The sequence below is a fragment of the Psittacula echo genome, assembly GCF_963264785.1.
Source record: "Psittacula echo genome assembly, chromosome: 18".
Taxonomy (NCBI): domain Eukaryota; kingdom Metazoa; phylum Chordata; class Aves; order Psittaciformes; family Psittacidae; genus Psittacula; species Psittacula echo.
The window spans coordinates 2,079,214-2,103,070 of record NC_137754.1 but is presented as its reverse complement, the minus strand read 5'-3'; the positions used below and the strand labels follow the sequence as shown (position 1 = coordinate 2,103,070).

Here is a 23,857-nt window from a genome sequence, read left to right as displayed (position 1 = left end):
CTGTTATTAGGATCCATAAAAACCCCCTTTGCTACTCCCTGCTGTAGATGCTAATAATTACACATAGACCGTTGTTTTGAATAGAATGAATTGAAACCTGGGATTATTGGTCCTAATGGTTAGGATCTCCAGTAGCTCTTAGCTGATAGCTGGAATATGCCAGCCCAATGCAATGGATGAACAGAGGACTTAAGTCTTTAGCCCCTCCTATCCTCCTTTCACCCCCATAGCCCCACTTGAGCCCAGTTACCATCATTCGACCCAAGATAACCTTTTGAGAGGGTCATTTGACCTGAAATGACCCCTCTGGGACCTATTTGACCTGTAGTAACCCATCTGTGACCTCATTTGACCTCGGATGACCCCAAGTTGACCTTTTGAGAGGTGAATTTGACCTAAAGTAACCCCTCCTTTGACCTAAAGTAACCCCAGGAGAAGTTTGGAGGTGTACTTTGACCTGAAGTAACCCCTGTGACCTCATTTGACCCCAAATTAACCCCACATGACCCCGAGATGACCTTTTGAGGGGCTCATTTGACCTGAGGTGACTGCTCTGTGTCCTCATTCGACCCCTATGCTCTCATTTGACACCACCACCCCCCTCTCCCCCCCCCAGTGTGAGTATGGGGGTTTATTTGACCCCAGGTAACCCCCTTGCCTTCATCTGACCCCAATGTGACTTGGTTTTGGGGGTTCCCTCAACCCCCTGCCACTTGTGTGTCCTTATTTGCCCCCATGTACTCTCAGTTGCCCCCCAAATGCCCTGGGGGGTTCAGCTGGACCAGTTTGCTTTCTCTTGGCTCCATTTCTTGAGGTGTTTCCGTGTTAACGGGGTCCAAAACAGGCCCCTCTTTGGATGCTCAGGGCTCGCCAGGCTTCATGGATCCAACATCACAGTGTCCCTGGGTACCAGATTCACACCTCAGCCTCTCACCGGCTCCGAGATGCTGGGCTCCAACAGTGTTTATCGTTGTATAGCACCCACTAGAACACGCACTGTTAGAAGTGTATATTACTGCCTGTGTAGATGTCATTTTGGAGTCATTCTATCTCCTTTATATTTCATATATAGTCATAGTGTGTACCTGTGCAATATACGGAGTGACAGAGATGCTATGCAATAATTAGACAAGTCTTTAAGAGTCTATAGTAATGTATTAACCCACTCTGTGTGAGGCAAATGGAGCCTAACAGACTCCAGTAGCATGGGATGATAGCTTCAGGATCCACTGGACCCCAGCAGACACTGCATTAGGCTCCATCAAATTCCACGGACTCTCTTAGACCCTCCTCAGGGGAGGTAACAAATCTCTTCATGTCACTCTCAGACTCCAATAGGTCCTGCTGGATTATGAACTCTATTAATCGATTTGATTAGAATAGACTATCTATGTTATCTAGATATGTAGTTATCTATGATAGAGAACTCTATCAATAGAATTATTAGTATCAATTACTATCTATGTTATTTGTATCTATCTAGTTATCTGTGCTAGATATCTCTATCAATAGAATTATTAGTATCAACTTAGTATAAATCAATTCTGCCCTCTGTTAGCATCCATGACATGAATGTGAATTTCGCAGATAACTGTTACAATACAGAGTTAGTTAAAATAGGTACAACGGTGATGTGCAAGAGATGCAGGAGGCTATGTGAACACCTCCTATCCTCACGGAGGTGACTGAGGCAGGCACGAGCAGGAGACCCTTTCCTCCAGGAGAGAAGTGACACGACACAGACCATGTGCTACAACAAAGGGGATTTTATTTAAAAATAAACCTTTTTGTTTTCTTTTTTGTACTGACACAGGTGAAGGAAATCCCAAAGAAAGCAGCTCTTTAGTGGGCAGCAGACGAGAATGGAAACAATTAATAAATAACATTAGTATAACCTCTAAACAGGAACAGTGCACTCGCCAACAAAACGAGGCCTTTAAACCGAGTGAACCTTAAAGCTCAGCTACTCTCTGTAAGAATATTTACCTTCTGTTTCTCCTTATTCTTTACAGATCTGAAAGGATTAAATACTGCTATCATAGTTTTATATTAACAACACTATTATAGCTTTCTTAAAATAGTTTGTGAAAATCTCAACACTTTTAACACTGATATTATACAAATTGGTATTTATTTGTCATTCAAGTGGAAGAAGAACTTGTTGTTCCTCCCCCCCCCCAAATTCCAAGCAACATTTCTCTTAGGAACTTTAAAACCAAGTGTCCTTATTCCCCACTCCTTTTTAAAGGGGCACCTTTAAGGAAGGGCCCTGGGAGTTGCATTTTTTCTTGCTCAACTGAAATAAACCCATTTACAGTAATGACCCTGCCTCAAGATTAGCTACAGTAATGGAATCAGCCTAGTGCAGGAAGCAACATGCTGCACTCCGAGCCTACCTGGCTCCCCCGAAGGAAGGGCTCAGTGAAAGGCATGCAGAAAAGCTGTTCATAGTGAAAGCAAGGCCGCTGGTTCTCAGCAGAGACCCTGCAGCCTCAAGCTGCAGCACTTGCAGAGGCACACACACAGGGGCAGTGCTGCAGATGGGTTCTCCCATAGCCCTGGCAGGATATGTCTCCTTTCATATTCCCATTCAGCTATGGTGGCACTGGAAGTCAGTCAGAAACCCTGTTCAGAGCAGTCGATACTTGCCTGCTTTCCACAGCTACATGCTGCTCGCTGGGCAGGGACTCGTACTGGTTTGTGCCCAGCTCTTACTGTGCTGTTCTCTGCTTGCTGTGTGTCCATGGTTGACAGGCAGGGGGGAAACCAGCATCTTGTATGAGCAGAACTTATCCTGTGTTACAAGCAAAACAAATCCTGTCCTACAACTCTACTGTCTTCACAACCAAGCTTAGTACAGCACCAGTCCAGACAAGTCACTGTTAGTAACAGGTGAAGTAAGGAACCTCCACAGCTGAAATGCTACTAAATAGTGTCAGAGCTGAAGTGACAATTGCACCTCTTTTTGCCCCTTCTTTTCACCCCTTTCCAAGCAGCCTCATGCTCAAAGGTTGTCTTTACAGCTTGTCTGCTTTGGGCTCCTCATTTTCACAGAGGGGTGGGTACTCAGGTCCAGCCTAGAGATGCAGTATTCCCTTAAGAAAGGCACCAGACGTGGGGGTTTATTTCTTTTTAAAGTAGCATCGTAACGTTAACTTCTTAAGAATAAAGATCAAGAAGGTGAAGGGAAGAAAGAAAAATCAATCTTGGGCTTACTTTTGTGAAAGAACAAGAAAAATACACTGTACAGTGCCCAGACTGACTTCACAGAGCACAGCCATAGGACATGGTCAGGACTCTGCTGCACTTCAGCAGTACCAGCAAATGCCAACACGTCTAAGGACAAAAAGCCAAGATTTAAGTTTCTTTAATCAGGTTGGGACACAAACAGCGCACAGAAAGGACATGCAGAAAAATCAGTGACACATGCCACAAAGACTGTTCTCTCTAACCTCTAATACCTGGAACAATACCCATAGAAACATCTCTCGGCACATAAACCCCAAAGACAGGCCCGTAACAGCTCTGCTAAGCATGATTTCATTTAACATTACGACAAGAAGCCTGTAATAAATGGCTTGTACGGGACAGGGCATCACTAGTCTGATCACACACACTGTGCAAGATGAGAATTAAGGCTTTCTAGCTGGCTGGACTTGGCTCTTATGCAGCCTTGGCAGTGGCAAGAGTCACACACCACACTTGAACACACTTGCACTGAGTTAACACAGCAAATCGGGAACAAAGTGGCTCCAAACCTAACGGAGACTAAGTGGCAGCACTGGAGAGGATACACAAAAAGAGGGCTATAAAACAGTAGTGCTCCCTCACAAAAGGGTTTTTACCTGGTTCTCCAGTACAAAGCCAAGGAAGTAACTGTCACACGCTAGGACTAGCTGCTCACAAGTGTAACATGCAGAGCTACAGAGGGAACAACCAGAGCTGCCCCATGCTCCTGCCTCAGCAGCACCAGTGCTGGGCTGAGTGCACTGAGCAAGGCTGCTATGCACAACCGGCAAAGCAGGGCACACAGCAAGAGCACGACTGGTTCACAATGCTGCATGTACGGGCAGGGGAAAAAGAACAGCTCTTCCTCCCCAAGTGCCACATGCACTGATACCACCTCTGCAACTCAGCTCAGCACCTGGGGAAGCGCTCAGACCCTGCTCCTGCCTGCGCCTGACCTCTCTGTGCACCACAGCAGAGCGCCGTGCCCGCTGACATGAATCTCCCCAGTGTGCTGCATTTCCAAGCTTCGGCCCTCACCCTGAAATAGCAACGGCGGTGATAGCCTGGAAGTGCTGCAGGAGATCTCCTTACAGCATGGGAGAAAATATTCCTTACTACAGAATGCAGAGGAGTAAAGAGAGACAGCTCCTGCTTTGAGACTGCCTGGAACTCGCTGCATCAGTTTATAAAGCTGTAGGCCCAGAGAGAAACCTATACTCTACATAAACCACACATTTCATGCTTAGTTCCCTTTGCCAGTAGTCGGTCAGTCCTCTCTGCCAATTGCAAGCAGAGATCTGGGCCCAGCCACGAGGCTCTTAAAAAGGCTAACCTGCATCCAATAATCACCCCACCAGTATTACAAGCTGCAGTCCTTTGCCTAGAGTGACTACTGCTGCCCTCTGAGAGATGCCAGTGATGTTAGCCGTGCTTCGAAAGGCTAAGAGCCTCTCAGTGTACACAGAGCACTTGTTCATGTCAGGCTGCGATGTGTGCGTGCCTGCTTGATTTAACTCTTCTCAGAAGGAACTGCACACTTCTCACACGTCAAGCACATACGAACAGAGTCAAGTAGCCAAGTATGCAAGTCAGGTTTTTCCAAAGTAACAGCTGAGTACTGACTTTTAAAGCCATGTGATCACTTTACAAATACAGAATATGCCCAGATCTGTTTTAGCACAGGCTCTGGCAATACCTTAGAGTAATGGCAATGGAAAGAAGAGCCCCCCATGTTGATGTGACAGCCATGCAGAGAACTGCTGCACTTCTTATACTGCAAAGCAGGAAAGACACCTACGAACACATCAGCTGCACTCACCAATTCCACGACACAGCCTGGCATGAAGACAGCTGGCTCCCACAAAAGCTCTCTGAGGGAGATGATGGAATGTGCGTGAAGGCCACTACTCTGCAGAGTCACCATGCAATTAAGATAAATAAAACATCATATTTACCAGGTACACCATTCCCAGACGAAGAGCGTGTGGGAGCGCCCAGTGACGGCTGCTCAAGGCCCAGCAGGGCCACAATCAAGTCTGAGCATCGAAGCTCAAAATGCTCAAGGCTAAAGAAGGAGAAGCAGCAGCCAGATCATGGCTCCAATTCTTCCCACCCCTCAAAAACATGCAAACCTTTTCAGCACCCGGTAGAGCTGCCTGGGATCTGACAGTGCTGCCGGCAAGAGGACACATAGGAGAGAAATCTAACTCCCTGCCCTGTTGAGCTCCAAATGCCTGACAGAAGCTCGTCAAGCTATCTCCAGGCAAAAAGGGAGGACTTGAATCCAGAGCAATTAATGCTATTGTTACAGGCAAGAGGGAAACACCATGGCAAACAGGAAGTAATCTAAAGATTCTTCCAAGGTCTCCTATTTATTCCCAGCAGAAAGTGACCTCCCAGCTGGCCTAAAAAGCCTGAGCCAGACACACAGCAGCGAACAGATCCCAACCTAGTACCATGAACCACAGGACACACCACGCCGACCTCAAGACTCGGTTTTTCAGAGCATTCGCTTAGAATTCACAGCACAAAACACTCCCCTCATCCTCCAGGGCATCAGCTTGGGAATCCCTTGTTGCGATACCTTTCCCTACAAACACCCTGGAAAGAAATCTGTTCTCTCAAACAAGAGGTAGGGGTAAAGGACTCCAAAACATACACTGTATAAAACATCATTCTGCTCCATTTCATCCCACTGCTTTGAAATCTGGAACCACAAAAACCTGATAACTGATTCTCTTGAGAGGCAGGACTGACCTCAGCATGAAGTCTCTAAAGAAACCCCCTTCCCCTTTGGTGTGGAGCTGGGCTACAGCTGCCCAGGCAGTTGGTCCACAGAAGTTGTAGGTGTGGAGGTAATGTGCTATGTGGCCACATGCGCAGGGGAGGAAATGGAAACAAACTCCCGGAGAATATTCTTGGCCATTTCAATATTGTTATGTGCAATGACCAGTGCTTTCTGAATGTCCTGATATGAATAGCCTTGGCTCATTAGGTTCTCGATCTCACTGGAGAGCTGCAGTGATGCACTGGTCCCACTGCTGGCTCCGCCTGGCTGGCAGCTCCCTGCTTTCCGCTCGGAATTGATTCTCCGTGGTAGTGGCTTTGGCGGCCTTTCTGGAACTTGGGAGCCATCGGAGAAACCTGGAAGGAGAACCAAAGGCATCGCTTCAAAAAAGGATACGCAATTCTTGCTTGGAACAAAGCAGCCATGACATTAGACTGATAAATGGCACTGCAAAGAACGCCACTAAAAGCTACGCCACTTTCTCCAACCAACCCAGCCTGTAAGGATATGCAACTTCACCAAACATCCCATTTCCTCCTAGGATCAGACAGCAACCCCCAGTTTAACTGCCGAGATGCTGATCTTGCCTCACATTGCTGTCCACATTGAAGCGTGCTGAGGGAGTGGATGCACAAAACCAGATCTATCAGTTCCAACTCATCCACCATAACTGCTCCGGCAACTGAATTATGGTCTCTGAAAGGTCTCTCCTCTTCCTCTGCAGGCCAGAGCCACCTACAAGAGCTCCTGCTGAAGCTCACCCTACCCAATGGCTGGCAGCTATGGCAGATCAATAAGCTCAGCCTGTTCTGCCTTTCCCCTTAGTCATTCAGACGTGTTACTTGCCAGTAGCCACATCGTGGGAAGGAAAAAGAATAGCCAATAAACCAAACGAGAGACATAACACTCCAAGGCCTTAGGGAAAACCAATGCTGCTTAATGCATTAATTCAACATCCGACAGATCTTTGAGTTCTAACCTCATCTAGCATCACAGAGAGCATTTCTCCCTACTCTGCAAATCACAAGCAACTTTCCTGCATGAATATTTGACACCACCTTAAAGTTGTAATTATCTCCTGGAAAACCTCCTCAAGGCAATCAAGACAAAGCTTTCTAGCTGTACAACAGACAATCCATAAGGCTAAGAATGCCCAAACAAGCCCTTGTTAAGAGTGGGCACTGCAGCACTGGTCAGAAGAGAAGCAGTCATTGCAGAGCCTTTCTGAAGACACTTGCACTGAAAGCATTAAGATGGAGAAGCAAATTCATTGAAGCTTCCTCCCCAACCACAATGCAGTTCAACTCCCCGCTCTTCAACCTCCAAGCTTCTGACACATAAAAAGCTTTTTGTAGAGTGGAGAAAAGGGACTACCCACTTGTCTCCCCTAAAGTGCCTTTTGAATTGGCTCTTTCTGCTCGAACTGGATCAGATTTCAGAGACCGTGGGTCAATCTGAAAGGACAACCACTAGCAAAGCTCTTCTGGTAAATGATTAAGAAACCAAACTGTAAGGCACAATGCATGAGAACATAAATCTGCCCAAATGTATCCCAGACTAGGCACGTTTGCTTCACACCAGACTACAGCAGGGACCAATACCCAGTGTTTCACAGAAGTGCATATGCTCCCCAGAGCAGTAACAATCAGCATTCCTCATTAGCAGATCTCCTACCACTACATATCAGGACAATAGCATTGTTATTTCAGTGCTGTAAAAACAAAGAAGAGTCAATGTTTAAGCGGAGTACTTCACATGGGAGGAGGATGTGAGCTCTCTCTGCCCTTTCTTAGCCCTCTCAGCAACATTCTACAGCACAGGGAGACTTAATGAGGCAGGGAGCAGGGAGGAGTGGCAAAAGCTAACAAACTTCTCTGCACTACTAAACCGTTCTCTGTGCTGAAGCAGGGCAAGCTCAGGGAAGGGGAAGTGGTGAAGGAGGTGAACAAAACACTCACTGGGGCAAGTGGTCCTCCATAAGGAACAAGAAACTCACTCCTCTTACTTGGCAAATCACCAGGGTGTGTAGACAATGCGGAAAGCCCCCCGACAGGAAACGTTTCAGAGCTTCCTTTAGAGCTGCCGGGCAGTTGTAGGGAATAAGTCGAGCATTATTCAGAAAGGCTCTTGGAGAGATGAGGCTTTAGTTTTCCCTTCGGAGAATGCGCTCATAGCCACAAGGACAAGATGTCCTCTACCCCCCAGGGACAAAAAGCTGACCTTGCTGAGCCACTAGGTCCCTGCTCAAGGGAACTGACGGCCTCTAACAGCTCACTTGTGCCATCTGCTGGCCGAAAACGGAGGCGAGACCGAGCCAAGCTGTGCAAGGCCAGCAACGTCATTTACTTGCAACAGCCATAAGCACTAATGTTCTCAAGATCTGTTACATGCCCCGGTACACCCTGGCACAAAAGGTATGCCATGCCCTGTAGGAAACAGTGGCTTAAGGAATATCCTTGAAGCTGAGGAAAGGTCTTCCTAACAGCGATTTAAATGCTGTTTGCTAGATCAGTGATTAAATGACCAAGGCAGTGCATTCAACTGAACACCTAAGAAACCAGTGTAATTTGCTTCATAAACCTTCACAGCTTACATACAAACCCTTGAGTGAGTGACAGTGCATAGCAAGCCACCAGTACCCACTACAGCATGAAGAATACCATGTTCTCTGACCTGTCACAGGGTCATTTTCCAAAGACATTCGGCTGAAGGCAGGTGTGGCATTGGAGATATCAGACAGGGTGCGACGAGCAATGGCAACTGGTAGTGGTGGTTTGGGGACATCATAGCCATCCTCTTCATTTTCTGACTCTTCAGGGCCGTTGCTGGCAGTGGCTGCTGCCAGATCCCCTTCGTCTAGAATAAGAGGCACATTCTGATGAGCTCTGGCACTGAACAGAGCTTCTGTCTCTCGAGGCAGACTCTGGTCCCCTGTAGTCCACAAACATTGACAGGACACAGAACAAAGGTTTTGCTGCCAAAACCCCACATTCAACGGAAGCTCTTTCCAGAAGGTAGTATTAGATTAAAAACCCTTATGATAAATGCGGGCTGACAACTGCTGCCCATAAAAAACATAAGAATCTTCCAAACAGCAACTTTTTTAACAACTGTTATTTTGACAACGCGTTCCAACCAGGCTCCTCAACAACATCCCCACATGCTATGCAGCCTGCAGTACAGAGACCCAGATGTTTCCCCATGCACCCTAGCTATTTTAGCAGCAAAAGCACGTAACATTTAATTTAGCCTGAATTGCCTTTCCAACTGTCAAGTGGGACCAATCCATTGTACTCCAGTTTCTCAGGGCTTTTTTTTAGCACATCCACTTACCACAAGTGTTGACAGTCTCGAAAGCTGATGATGCTGCTTGGGAGTGGATGTTGTACATTGCTTCATACGTACAGCCATCCGTCTGCTGGTCACAGTCTAAAACTCTGAGGGAGAGAACAAGTATTTCCCTTCAGACAAGTGGCAGCAGTAAACCACCAATACAGAGTCTCCGTGACTCTAGAAAATGCTCAGTAACGTCTATTGGAATGCAGTGTATTGGCTTAAAGGAGTTTGATACCACCAGAACACCACCTTTTAATAGAATTTAGAGTTTCAGTTGCTGCTGCTCTCCAAAGGTTACTATCAGAAAGACAGGGGAATGGTTATCTAACTCCTTTAATACTGTGTAAGGATTCTGCTATCAAGCAGAATGTATAGTTACTGTGTTAGGCTAGATCTGGTGAGTATCACTGGGGGAATTCAGCAAGCAAAATTTCCTCCCATAGTTAACAAATAAGCAAAAGCTTTCCCAGAGCTGTGAGGAGAAAGCCCAGAACGTATAAACAGAACCTCACCGTAAACTCTGAGCCATTTCCAAAGGCATTTTGATCTCTGGTTTTTGTACAGCAGGACCTGGAGGCACTACAGGCAGAGAGGATGGTGACATGTATTCAGTGTCTTCATCACTTTCAGACTGTTCCCCAGGAGGCAGTTTTGGTACAGGCAGTGGTCTGGAGGCAGAAGAAACAAGATACAAACATCAGAAACACATTTACACCAAATCTGATTAATACCAAAGCGGCCTTTAAAATCCACATGGCTAGAACAAGCACTCAGAGTGATTCTGTCTACAGAAATAATCTGGCCTTCAGTATTCTTAGCAGCCCAGGTACACGGTCACACTGACACAAGCTCATAATGTAATCATACACATCACACATCACCTACTTCGCATAAATACCAACTCAAAAGTGAATTCATACAAGAGCTAATAGCAACTGTAGCCTGTTTCCTACTGCCACAGCCAAGGGGAACTACTACCACTATCCACAGACCTTTGGGATTCTGATTGCATCTACTTCGTTTAGATTGTGTATTTTGAATCTGTCAGAGGCTGAAATTAAGGCTGACAGAGTTGTGTCAAATCCTGTCCCTGGCACCAGCACGGAGAGAGCCCTACAGTTACCATTCTGTAAGGTACAAAAGAGCACTTGAGCTAGAAAACAACAGACCTGGCAGCTAAGGAGTAGATCGCATTGGCAGATGAGGAGGGTTTAATCTTGGGGTGTTCACACTCTGAGGTTGTTGGGGGACCACTGTTCAAGCTCTGCAAGACAAAATTCCAACCAGGAATCAGAAACACCACAGACACTGACAACGTAGCTGCCAAGCTGTCAGCCAGCCATTCCAAACATCCCGTGTGGGAATGAAATATCTTCATTTATGCCAAAGCATTTACTAATGCCTTAGAAATCCCAGAGTTCTGTGACAGTTTTCCCTCAGTGGGGGTACCAGCTGGGTTTTCCTCCTGTATCCAACTGCTTGTTTACACAAAACCTGCAGGAACTTCGTATCTTTTGAGATTCCAATGGCTTTGGCAAATTCAGCTGAAATAGGCTAGAAGGCCAAAACAGGGGACAAGAGGAAAAGGATGCAGACAAGCATACACATCCCAAGACAGAATGACAAATGTCCAAGTGTTATTTTCTTGGACAATCTGGCTCAAAATGTACTGCTTCTCAACTGGAGAAAGCTGGAGGTTTGTAAAGGAAAGATAAGGGGAATGGAATGACAAAAAAGAGCAAATCTGCCTGGGATTTCTTTTAGAGAACAATATGTTGGACTATTAAGTTAACATCATGACATTGGTAATAGTAATACCAGCTCCCAGCACGTAAGATTCCCAGTTTTTCAGAACTGTGAGCTACGATCATGAAATTGTGCCTCAGGACTGTTCAAACTGGGATTTCAGCCTAGCTCCCAACAGGCACCAAAGCACCTCCCTAAGAAGTCCTCCCATTGTTCTCCCTTGCCCATCATTCACCAGTTCCTTTCCATCTCTCCCTTGGTGCAAGATCACCCTATCCAAATGAATATTCTATTCATTATGAGGTCACCTTGGAAGACTTAATTCCTTACAGATTACCTTCACCTCCAATAGGCCTACTCACCACTGGGTTGTCCAGGCTGAGCGTGCTGCCAAGCCGATGGCTGTCAGCCCTGGATTCTATCTGAGAGGGCAAGGAGAAAGGGAGGGAGTGCCTGTTTGACAGTTCTCTCCCAGCCCAAGGGTCACCGGGACTGAGAGCTACAGAGGGGGCTTTTGGAATGGGCCTGGACGGCCACAGATCTGCCTGGCGGTTGGAGGGCACAGGGGGTGGTTTGTCTCTCGAAGGGCAGTCTCCTGGTGTGCAGGGCAAGGGACGTCTCTGAGGTCGACCTTCAGTCCCAATGGAATGTGGCCTATCCGGAGGCGGCGGTGGTGGGAGATCTCTGAGCGTGGGAGGGATTGGGAGAGGTTTATCCTTGTGTAGAGCACCAGGAGCAGCCTGCAGGGCAAAGGAATGTAAAATATTGCTTAACGAAGGTAGTTCAGCCACAAAACATCAAAAAGAGGGAGGCAGGCGGCACAAGGGTGAGTTTTGGCTTTCGTTTTATCTATTTTTACATGAAATTATCTCAAAGGGTGTGGAGATAACTCTCCACAAGCTAACCCTCCAGAGATACCTTCTCTACAGGCTTGAAGAGATAACAGGGTACCTACGTGCAGCTACAGCAAGGCACTAAATACCCCAGATGATTTTTCTAGAAGGAAAAAAGCTCACATCAGCACTAGACTGGATTGCAAAGGACACCCATCACTTACAAAACTGATGCAACTCTGGGTTATTTATACAAGTTAACGTTCATCAGTCAGCCATGAATAGTCATAGAAATGGGTGTTTTCTTCTGCCTGAATTTTCAAGCATAATTTCACTACTTCATCCAAACTAGCTGAACTGCTGCTGTATCTCAAGAGCCAGTGATGGCTCTTGATGGCTCAGTGATGCCACCAAGACCATACTACTGCCTTCTGCTAGTCAATCAGAAAAGCAGTTAATACGACACCTTCCCTGATAGCTAGAACAAAACACAAGCCCACAAATGCAGCTCCAAAGAGCACAGGCTGAAACTCAGTGAAGATACTGGTAATCACAATAACTTAGTAGTTCAGCAGGAGGACACCAGTCACCCTAAGTGAGCAAGCATTTCACCTTAGGACTGGCTTCTTTCTACCAATTGCATGGGCAAATGTGAAGAAAAGATAGGCCCTTTAAACAGCCTAAAGGGGCTCTCCCACCATGGATTCCAGAAGGAAGCATTTGCTTTCAGGACAGACTGGACTCTCATGGGGAATGGAAGGAAAATGGCCTAACAGGAAAAGGAAGAAGAAAAAGTCTTGTGTGAAAGGTTCACTAGAATGCTCTTCTTCCTGCCTGCCCCACCAAAATCACAGCTGAAAGGGAAAACAGTGTGTTTGACCTTTGAAGTGGTCCCAGGACTGGAAGCCCCAGGTGGGTTGGACACTCGCTGCTGCAAGAGATCCAGTCGCGGTGGCACGGGAGGAAGGGTGGCCTGTGGAGCTACTGAGAACGGAGAAGGAGGACGCTCGACCTGAGGAAGAAAAGAATGGGAAAGTCAACAAATGACAAACCCCAGCAGAGCTCCTTTCCTCTAGAGAGGCTTTCACACTCTGTGATTTGTACTGGCTTCAATACTGCTATTGAATTAACAATAATTACTGTATCAGTAACCACCAGACACCAGTGAATGAAGGCAATTTCCCAGCACTACGTTTGACTTTCAAGTCTTGAAGATCACCAATGGCTTTAGTTGTGGCACACAATCGAAAATGCACACTTAGCAGTGGTGCAATAACAGAAAAGCTGTTTTGCTGCCTTACTGGGCCCTGAGCAGGAGCAAGCTTCTTTCCAACACAAGAGGGCATGATCTGCTGCAAAACCCACTGCAGGTGCCACTCTGCTCACTAGCGCCAACAGAGGCTGCTGCAAACCATGACAGGATGGCACACTGAGAAACTGCTTTGCCTTCTCAAGTTATGGGTACAAAAAACCACCTCCGGGAATATGCTTTACTGTTTAGTACCCGATTTCACATGGTGGAAGCTAAAGAGGAATATGTCCACAGGCAAACCAGTGTAAAGGCTTCTTTCTGACCAGGAAAGGCATCTGTTTTAGTGTATTCAACTACTAAAAATTAGCCAAGTACAAACCCACTTCCCTATGCAGTGAAACAATGCAAAGTGCGGGTGTGCAAGAGCAGCAACGAGCTACTGTTGCAACAACCATGCAGGAATCCATACAGAATGTCTGTCTTGTGCCCATCTCCTGGAAGGAAGCAGCACTAATGGCAGAGAGTTATCATACCTTTATTATACAGATTTATCAGACACCATATAAAAAAATGACAGTCAAATTGACTTGCAGAGCAAAATAGTCTGCCCTCTACCCCATTAGTCATGAGGACCTTGGTAAGACTCTATCTAGTTGGCTGTATTAATCACTGGGGAAAATGGATGAATTTTTGCTGATATGAGTGAATTATGGCTAATAAATCAAAAGCAGCATTGCTAAGTATACAGAGAAGTGTTATAAACATAGATCTTACATTCCAACAGGTCAAACCAGCCTTTTCACCCTTCTTTCGAGACAACACACAAAAGATCAAAGATTTCCAACTGCAATTACCATTGCTTAATAGAAGTGACAGAGGGAACTAAACTGACAAAACTGATTCTAAATCCATGTTTTCCATACTGTGTGATATCTTTTCTGTTACAAGGTCTGACAACCCTCACCTACACAAATCAGTAAGACCACAGAAAACTGATGGACAACACGCAGTCTGTGTACCCACATCTACTAGCACACGCTCTGGTGACCTTACTTTGGTACCAGCGAGTTCTTTCATCATGAAGAGGGAATCATCAGCTCTGTCGTCGTCATCATCATCATAATTGGGTGAGGGAGTTCCTTCTGCCCCTTGTCGTGACAATCCTCCTCCTCCTCTGGGGTCAAATGGGTCTACTACAATTGGCTCTGTGCCTTTGATTTCACAGCGGCAAAAAGGACACCCCTGGCCTTCTGATTCCTTCATGGAAGAGAGGAGAGCTGTTATATACCGCTCCTGTAAAAGAGCAACCAGCCTTACTCACAGGGATTAACAAGAGGCAACACCTCACCTGCCACGCAGTGAGACAGGACGTGCACATCAGATGGCCGCATGGTTCAATCTTCACATCCTTGTCATTTTCAGCACATATTTTACACAGCTGAAACGTGGAGCCCATCTCACAATACAATTCATATTGTTCCTTGGGGCAAGACAGACAGACATGGTTAATGCTGTAAACCCAACACAAGAACACAGTGCAAAGGAGAACAGAGATCTGCAAAGATTTCACTACAGTTTTATGTACGAAATACATCTGTCAAGGTCTGAAAAGAATAGATTTCAAGCTAGGCCAGATTTTCATTTAGGTGTCCCAAAAGCAGGGCTCAAGACATGCTGCATGGCACAAAAGCATGAATATTTGTCAGAAACATTCTAAACCCAAATAAATCTTAAAACTGTCAGCGCTGCATAAAGCTTTACCGAACCTCTGCGATCTCCTCTGCTCATCCCTACCATTCAAATCCCCACCTGTAAAATACATCACCCTTAAAAACAAAGTCTTGGGGGTACCAAGTAAGCCAGAATCTTACAAACAGCTAAGGAGACTAGGAATTAGGAAGAAAGTTAGCAAGTTTGATGGGACAGAATACCTTGCTCACCTGTGTAACCTTAATGTGGTCCTGAGGTGTGGGTTCACACAAGCCAGTCAAGTCAGGATTCTGATTCCGGCCATCGGGAAATAAATAACTGTAAGCAGTTGGGGGAAAAAACAGATCTCTTTCTCTGTGTGTGCGTATACACATGTGCATACACACACACACACAAATGCACATACAAGGTGTCTTTTGGGGATGGTGGAGGAAAGAGAAGAATGAGGGTGGGAAAGAAGCAAGGGGTGGGAATTCAAGGTACTCTGAACTCAAAAGGAGATTTGGAAGGATTTCACTGTGGAACAAAACCCCAAAATGTCATTCTTCAAAATAAAAACTTCTTTTCCTTCCTGACAATAATCTTCCTTTCAAACAGGATGTTATGGTCCCAGACTACTCTTCTTAAATCAGCCTGTAGTGAAACTGTAATATCCTGATACCATAATGTAAGTCGCAGTGGCTCAAATTAGGCACTTTCGGCAATTGAACTGTTTTGCTGAATCAACAGCTAAATTAAAAGGAAGAGCCAAGAGATGTCCAAAAGGGTCTCAGTGATTCCAATAGTGATTGTTTGACCTCTGCAATGTGCTGACTCTCTCGTGATAAACCCAGAAGGTACATTTTACCATTCAACTGACTTCAAGCCCTCATCACAGGATGAACATTTATAGAACAAACAGTGAAAAAGGGGTGAAAACCTTGATTTTGATAAAGTTACTTACAAGCCTTCCCTGAAGCCATCAATCAGTGCTTGAAAGAGAGGTTTGTTGTGGGGGATTGTCTGGAGAATGTTCCCATCTGCAGTGACATAGCCAATGGCCCACTGACCGAGCCGTGTACAACTCAATCGGAAAATGTAACTAAGAACACACAAAGGAAAGGAAACTTCAGTTTGGACTGCAACAGACAGAGAAGATTGAATGTCAAGTAGGCAACCTCTGCCTGGCTATCTCTAGACGGCAAACGAAAACCTAGTAGGGATAACTTGATGATTTATACCAGCTTTCCTTAATTATCCCCCAGGCAGATCAAAGAACCTTGCAATCTGATACAAAATGAGGAAAGCATCCAAGCCCTGGCCTCCAGGTGAAATTAAACCCAGAATCCAGAGCAAGAAAAGTGTTAGCAGCCTTAAAATCATTTGTTTCAAATTAACTTTAAAAAACCCCCAACAAACAACAAACCCAACAGACGACACAAGGTTTCCACTCTTAAAACCAGCACAGAATTAATCACATAGTAATAGCCTCCAGAAATTAACACTAGGCCTAAATAAAGGCATAAAGGAAGGGCTGTTAGCCTTGTTGCACTGGGCCAAGTTCTACTCGGGACATTAGGTAGCTCAAAACTGTTGCCCCCCCCCAGGAGCCTCTGAAGTGTGCCCATCCTGCAGCATCACCTTGCAGTCTGCTCTGCCTACCACCATGCTGCTTTCTTTGTCTGTCTAAAGTTGGCTTCAAAGGTACAAACTGCTCTGAGGGCTGCAATCCACTCAGCTCTCCTGGTTTTATGTGTACACATCAGAAAGTTATGGGGCCTATAGATACACACCCTTATTTATGGTACTAAATGGCCCATTGTTTAGGCACACTCTGGCAGGGTCCGCCTCTGTGTCCTGCTCATGCCTGAGGGAGCTGTTGTGACAGCTGGGAGGGGTGGGCAGGAGGTAAGTCACCCCATGAATACAGGGCAAGCTAGGGTTTGTCATAGTCTAGGTTTCTGAGAAAGGAGGACAAAGACAAACCAAATCCAATCGCAGCTGGTGCAGTAATCAGTGACGTTAGCAAGAACGATCAGAAAAGCGACTGCTGCCGAGCACTAACCTGCCAGGTTTGTGAATGAATTTCTGAAGCCGGGCTTTCACCTCATCATACGTTAGGAATGCCATATAGCCAGGATGAGTCACCGCTAGACTGTTCCAGTTCCTGAGCAAAGAGGACCATGGCTATAGAAACAACAAAGAGGTATATTAACCATCCGCTTCTAAAAGGTATGAACACATACAATATTCCTTAATCAAAGGGATACAGAGTTAAAGCAGCAGGTTTCTTATCCACCATAAATCCAGTGGAGGAACTGAACACTACATTCCCAGGCAGCAGCCTTAGCATTTGAGTTTCTTGTTGGTGATAAAAACATCACTTAAGAGAGACCTTAATCAAAACTCCTTTAATAAATGCTAAAGGAGAAGCCACTGAGGTCACATAAAGACAGCTCAACAATAGCGACCAATTTGTACTGCTTCTGCAGAGAAAATGACTCATTCCTGAGACAGGGATAAAGATGGGAGTTTAATAAGATTATGCACAGGACCAGAAACCATGACTGGTCCAATCTCTAACACCGACTTCCTATATGGCCTCAGGAAAGTGACCTCCCCTTTCTGTCTCAGTTTCACTATGTGTAAGATGCTTGTGACTATTCCTTAGCCACTTAACCTCACTTGGGTGTGGCTAAGGAATACAGGCTACTCTAAGATTTGAATAAATAAACCAGCACATCCATGTTAAATATTCCTTAAAATGATGCAGAAAAAGCTGTAACAACCGTTTGGAAGCTTTCAATCCTGAGAAGGGTTTGGGTGTCTCAATCTCATCCAATTCTTCCGATTTTCTCAACTCATCTAAAAGATGTTAGCTCTCCCTAAGAACTTTGCACTTCTGAGAAGCTGCAGCAGCTCTTAACTTGCTCTTTATGTACTGTAGCTGGAAAAAGGACTGAATGAGATCAGCTACATTGCAACACTGCACATGGGCATTTTTCATCTAGACATATCTTAATTACAACCCACCCTATCACATGGGAAAAGGCAAGTCAGAGCTAAAGAAATAAGTGTTTGTTCTTGTAAATACCCAATTGTGCCATCAGAAGCTGTGGTTTTGAGTTTAGCACTATTAAAGACTATGGGTTAGAATTTTGGCTACTAGCGATAAGGGTATTTCTCCTGCACAGAACACAGACATGTCCACAACATCCTGGCTGGGACAGTTCAAAAGCTAGGAAGCTCAAACTTCCATGCTTGTACTCCATCCTGAACAACTCCTCCATGGAAAATAAATCTGACAAGAAAGCAAAGGACAAGGAAAGACAAAGTGATAAACTAAGCTTCACATTTCCTGGCTTACAGAACTTGTGTCTTAAAGTGACCTTTGAAAGGGAAAAACTGATTCACAGGACAGTGAATGTGCCTTATAGTTGCAGTATATATTTAGACAACCTTTTCTTCTACAACCAGAAGTACCACACACTTTTACTGCAATACAGGGTCCTAAGTATTACTGCAGCTGTTTAGGGGATGAAGGGCAAGACAACCAAATCCCTTACAGCATAAATCATTTCAGTGTGTAAAAGACACTTTGTCCTGGGAAAGGGGTCTAAATTGAAGCACTGAGCCACATCTCAAGTGACTGCCAAGCCTCAATTCTTACCTGAAAAAGTCGTGTGAAGATATCAAATTCAAATACTGAAATGTAGTCATTGCACGTCAAGTCGATCGTTGACTTCAGGGCCATGGCTTCCAGCCCTGAACTGATTGGATGCACTTCATGCAAGGCCTGACGGAAGCTTTTCCAAGGAACAATGGTCCTGGGGAAACCAAGCCATCTGTAAATGTGATGTATCTCAAGACCACCACCATGTACGTACCTTATACACTTTAATTGTGAGTATGCACCTCATGATAACGAAAGCGAAGAAAATCAGGATTAGCCACAAGAGATTTGTTCATGTTGCCCAAGCACAGATTTCTTGTTACTGCAGTAAATTAGCAGCCAAATGAACAGTTTTCTCTGCATATGCAGAATGTTTGAAGCCCAGTTCTGCTTTCTCCTTTCCCTTTTTCTGCACTCTGACCATGTCAATGCCTGCCTGTGATAGCATAACACGCTATCACTAGGTAAGAGTTTCAGAATGTTGTGGCTGGTAGGGAAGGAGTTCACAGTAAGTCTTTTAGTAGAGGTCTATATAGTTCAAAAACAGTAAAAGAAGCTGCACAAGGAGGGATTAACTGGAGAAGATAATCACAAGCCAAAACCAAGGCTCCTGTTTACAGGAATATTTTCCTTCTTTCAAAATATCCAGTGGAATACAAACATAGAAAGAACATGCCTACCTTCAGGCATGTTCCTCATGACTAAAGATATGATTGCTTTCTGTTCCGACAGCTACTAATTAAACTCTTTATGTGAAGTACCTGAAGTTACCTTAGCTAGAAAGCAGTAGCCAAATCCATTCATTTTAACCCTCAAACATTGCTTTGACAAGTCTACAGTTCATTCAGTCATCTTTCAATAGATACAAAAGTGAAAACTGAGATTTCAACCGTTTGCGCTTCACTTTCTCTTCCATTCTACCTTAACAAAGCCATTATGCAAACTGACAGAAGTTCAGAGAAGCCAGAAGAAAGGTGACTGAGTGATTAGATAAAATAATTGGAGGGAAGACGAAATGGCTTAGCTAAAGGACAACTAATACTGAGGGCATGGTAACCTTTGGAAGAAGAAAGCAGATTAGTTTGCATAGTTACTTACAAGTTAAGGAATTAAATTAAGGAGGGGAAAATTGAAGTTGAATAATAGAGGGAAACTCTGTGACAGTACACGAGTTTCCTAGGGAAAGTGAGGAAAGACCCATCACCCGACACATTTAAAACCAGACAGGACAATGAACCAGGAAATATAACGGAGGAACAATCCTGTATCTCACCCCAGAGAGTGGATCAAATGACTGTAGGTCTCTGCCATTGTTCATTTGAACCTTACAAAGACTCTTCTGAGCAGCTTTTAAACCTACACACTGGTGTGTGCAATTTGTTCCACAATTCCAGTTTTAATCACAGTTAGAAACTTACTTTTCACCAAAAGCCTTTCTCCAAAATTCAGCAGCATCTGCCTTGGTGATCCGGAACGTGTCTCCCTGGAAAAGGCCGCTTGGGAAAATACCTTTGAGTTCGGCCAGCATATGGCTGAATATCAGGGATAACTTTGTCAGGTTACGCCTACAAAGGAGCACAAAAAGACAAAGGTCTCTTGTAGAAAAGACAGATGTGGTTTAGCACTGAACAAAACAAAAACGGTGCCTACTGCTATTCAAGCATCCCAGCCTAGAAAACTCCTCTTGCTTGGATCCTGTTTACTCAGCATTCAGAACACATCCACCACAACACTGTTATCAGCAAGGTCTGTGTTTGTGAAGACATTTTCCACCAAGACTAACCTTGCATAATCTCTTTGAGGTGGGCAGGTTATTTCCATGGCAAAGCCTCCCAGGAAAACACATGCACAGAAGATGTCCAAAACTGGTATTCAGACCTTACCTTCAATAATACTATAACCAAAACCTCATCAGACTCCTTTGCTCTTGGGTCTAAGACTTCCCTATGACAGCACATAAAACTACTACTGCCTTAGACCATGCAAGCTGAATGTCCTTCCAAGTCTCCAAGGGTCTCAACAGAGCAGGTCTGCTCAGATAACATCTAAGTGATAACAACGGGTCCAGCTCTCCAGGGAAGGTCAAAACACTTGCAGTTTTTATCTATAATGGGAATAACTTACATACAAAAGCTTGAGAGTCCTTCTCAACCATATTGTACTGAGTAATTATCCAATTTAATTACAAATTGGTACGGATCCCTTCTCTGCCTAAACACACATATCTGAAGTGCTCTAGTCCATCAGGTTAGGACCTTTTCTAAACTGGAGAGGGAAAGTTGGAGGAGACAATTAGTCAACATGCAAAGGATGTCCAGAAGTAGAAGACAGAAGGACTCCTGCCTAGCAGAGAGCACACAGCAGCATTGGGAGCAACTACACAAGGAGGTAAGCTCTATGTTGTAACTCTGCTAAGCAGAAATAGAGCTAGCTTGGGTACCTCAAAGTGCCTATAGCAGTACAGGAATACTTCTACTATAGCAGTACAGGAATAACAGTCTTCCTATTTAAGAGTCAAACAATAGCACTATTACACACTAGAGAGGTAGTCTTCTATTCATAGATGGGGGAAAAAAAAAAATCACTAGCGGCATCTATTTGTATCACTCGTTTATCCAAATAACGGATGATTCTCTTCTTTTCCACTCCATTACATTATCCAGATGCTAGGAAAATGTAGTTCCTGAAAAGAGACAGGGCTATTTCTAGGCCAGAGGCTTTTTTTTCACCCCCATGTGACATGCCTGAAGGTAAAAGAAGGAACTAGCATCATGTGAGAAAGGATAACTTCTAAGTTACACCCAACAGACTGGAGCTGATCAGAAGACTGCACAACCACCAAGGAAGGCACTGCACGGAGTCAGTTATGACATTGAGCAACAAGTTATGCTGCAGACTGCAGAAGACTGAACCACTCAGGGCTAAAAGTATCCCCAGTCACACAGCATTTTCTTAATGCTTTGATTCCAAATTCTCTCACTGCATATGTCACTATTGTAGTGTGCCACCACCCCTAAGACAGCTGAGCTTGGCAGCACACTATGCTCCCCCCAGGTTTCAGCTTTTCAACAACTTCCCATTGGATTGGGTCCAATTTACTTAATCTTGGCCATTTTTCAGATACCTCTTACTCCAGATAGGCCATTCCTACTTGAAGCACTGATCCTGTTACTCTGCCTGACTGCAGAACTGACCCCAGCTAGAGACAGGGAGCTGCCTCCAGACTTTCTGCAAAGAGTCTCTGGACATTTGGGCTTAGGTCTTCTGGCTCCATACCATGCTTTCACACAGTCTAAACTCAACTGGAAGTGGCCCATTTTGCTTGACATATATTCAGCTAATTACTCCACTCCATGTGAGTTCTTTCTCTGTGCTGGGACAGAGTGTGGGTAGACTAGGAGGTATACATGGCTCAACCTTGTAAATCTTCTTGGACAGCAGCTCTCGTCCCTTACCCTCATTTATTCAACTACATTTTGTGTTTCAACAAGGACATTTGCTCCAAGTGTTTATAGAAGGTGTCAGCTACACAGCAAGGGGCTCTGGTTTTTGTCATTTCATACATGCTCAATAACAACAGGTGCTCAAGATTAACAAAGTAAAAGCATGCGGATGCTCTTCCGTCAGCTGCTCTGTTCAGCACCTCTCTACTGGATGCGTTATGCATTCAAACTGGGTGTGTTTTAAAGCAGCTATACGATTTGCTTGTTTGATTCTACAAACACAGACCAAAAAGCTTTGCTGTTTACCACTCTTGGTGAGTTAACTGCCCCCCTCACAGAGAGGGGCTGGCAGAAAGTCCCCTTGCCTTACTAGTGCATCTCAATTGCAAGTCATCTGCTTTTGCAGTTTATTACACCTTTGGAGTGCTACAGTAATTCCTCACCTTCTGTACTTAGGAGGGTTTATACAACATGTCTTAAAACAAACTATACAGGATGCGTGTGTAGGGAAAACTAAGTTGTATCAAAACAGCAAAGTAATGGCTTCCTATGTGATCGCAATTGCATTTATGAAGATCACTGGTTAGGACCTAGAATGTACAGATACACAAAGACAAAGCAGCACAAAACCAGGCTGTTGCCTGTTTGTGCATCTTCCCACCCTTGTGTAATGTTAAGTATTTCAAGGCTGTGTATTCCTCTTCCTAGGAGCAGATAAGCAACTGTGCAGTTAGCGGGAAGGCTCAGATCCCTAGGCACAGCCACTGGCTGACGCTATAGAGAAGACTCAGTGCAAACTCACAGCCCGGCTCCCTCCCTCCCTGTAGAGGGTAGGTTCCCACCATGTCCCTGCAGTGCCTCTGGCTGACAACCAGTAGAAAAGAGGCAAATCAGAGGTTCCAGCTGCAGAGCTTGTTCCCCAAGCTGGCTGCTGAAAGTCCTCACTTCCATAAGCCGGCAGAATAGATGACAGGTTATAGCAGTGAAAGGGAACAAAGCAAATGCTGTGGATTATGAATCACACACAACTCGGGAACAGAGAGATTGCTTTTTCCTAAGTTGATAAAAATTGAGGCTTTGTTACACTAACATGGAAGTCATTGGTAAGAATTACATTCCGACTAGTTCCTTGAAGGGTCAGCATGCAATATTTGTGTGCCATCTTAGCAGCTACCGTGGCATCTCACAGCAATCGATTAAGGCCAAGTGACTACAAAGTCAGCAGCCCTAAAGCTGTTTAGTTATACGGTACTCTTAACATGCTTGAAACGAATGTATGCAATATTTGGTAGGTGGAAGTGAAGTCATTTCAGGCATATACTCTTCCTATTGCTGCCCAGCAGAGTGTGAAAAACAAGCACCCTAACCCATTTCTGACTCTCAAACAAGCTGCTAAGTGGACAAGTGCATGGTTTAAAGTAACAGCACTGCATGACGACGCGGTATCTTCCTGTGTTGAGTTGCTTATTGGCTTCTGCCTTAGAGCCTTTTCCCTTAGCCAAGTTTCAGGAAGCACTTGGACTCAGCTGAGCATGTCAGTTCAGCCAGAGAAGAATGAACTTGCACAGGCTGCAAGGGCGATAAGCAAATCGTTTTACACAGACACACAGCAAGGGACTCTGTTTCCAAGGAAGTTTCCATTAACTGAACATTTTCAGTTCAGTTACAAATATTCGGCTGTACCTTAAATCAACAACAGCAAAAGCACAGAAAGTGAATGTTTAATGTCAGGAACCAGCTTTGACATCCAGCAACCAGTTACCAATCCTATGCCAAAAGGACATTCCCCTTCAAGAGTGTGCTCGTTTATTTCAATCAGGCAAGTTACACAATTGGAAGTCAATACAGACCAAGTAAGTGCTTGCAAGG

At 44.9% G+C, this 23,857-nt stretch overlaps 1 protein-coding gene across 3 annotated transcripts in view; it reads right to left on the bottom strand.

Moving 5' to 3' along the window:
* Window positions 1-1,748: 1,748 nt before the first annotated feature.
* The window catches only part of CBL (Cbl proto-oncogene), a 38,311-nt gene continuing 16,202 nt past the window's right edge, over window positions 1,749-23,857 (bottom strand). Inside the window, exons 3-17 of one of the 3 annotated variants that reach the window (XM_080631771.1) lie at window positions 19,964-20,110; window positions 18,543-18,699; window positions 16,938-17,059; window positions 15,837-15,974; window positions 15,124-15,211; window positions 14,532-14,663; window positions 14,237-14,440; window positions 12,812-12,943; window positions 11,461-11,838; window positions 10,522-10,616; window positions 9,865-10,020; window positions 9,350-9,453; window positions 8,690-8,947; window positions 7,975-8,095; window positions 6,102-6,372 (exon numbers count right to left, since the gene is read on the bottom strand). In XM_080631771.1, the coding sequence (XP_080487897.1) occupies window positions 6,234-6,372; window positions 7,975-8,095; window positions 8,690-8,947; window positions 9,350-9,453; window positions 9,865-10,020; window positions 10,522-10,616; window positions 11,461-11,838; window positions 12,812-12,943; window positions 14,237-14,440; window positions 14,532-14,663; window positions 15,124-15,211; window positions 15,837-15,974; window positions 16,938-17,059; window positions 18,543-18,699; window positions 19,964-20,110 (2,371 nt within the window). In that variant the 3' untranslated portion in view covers window positions 6,102-6,233. Of the gene's footprint in view, window positions 6,373-7,974; window positions 8,096-8,689; window positions 8,948-9,349; window positions 9,454-9,864; window positions 10,021-10,521; window positions 10,617-11,460; window positions 11,839-12,811; window positions 12,944-14,236; window positions 14,441-14,531; window positions 14,664-15,123; window positions 15,212-15,836; window positions 15,975-16,937; window positions 17,060-18,542; window positions 18,700-19,963; window positions 20,111-23,857 lie in introns of all 3 variants that reach the window. The other 2 variants (XM_080631770.1, XM_080631772.1) reach the window with 2 other exon arrangements.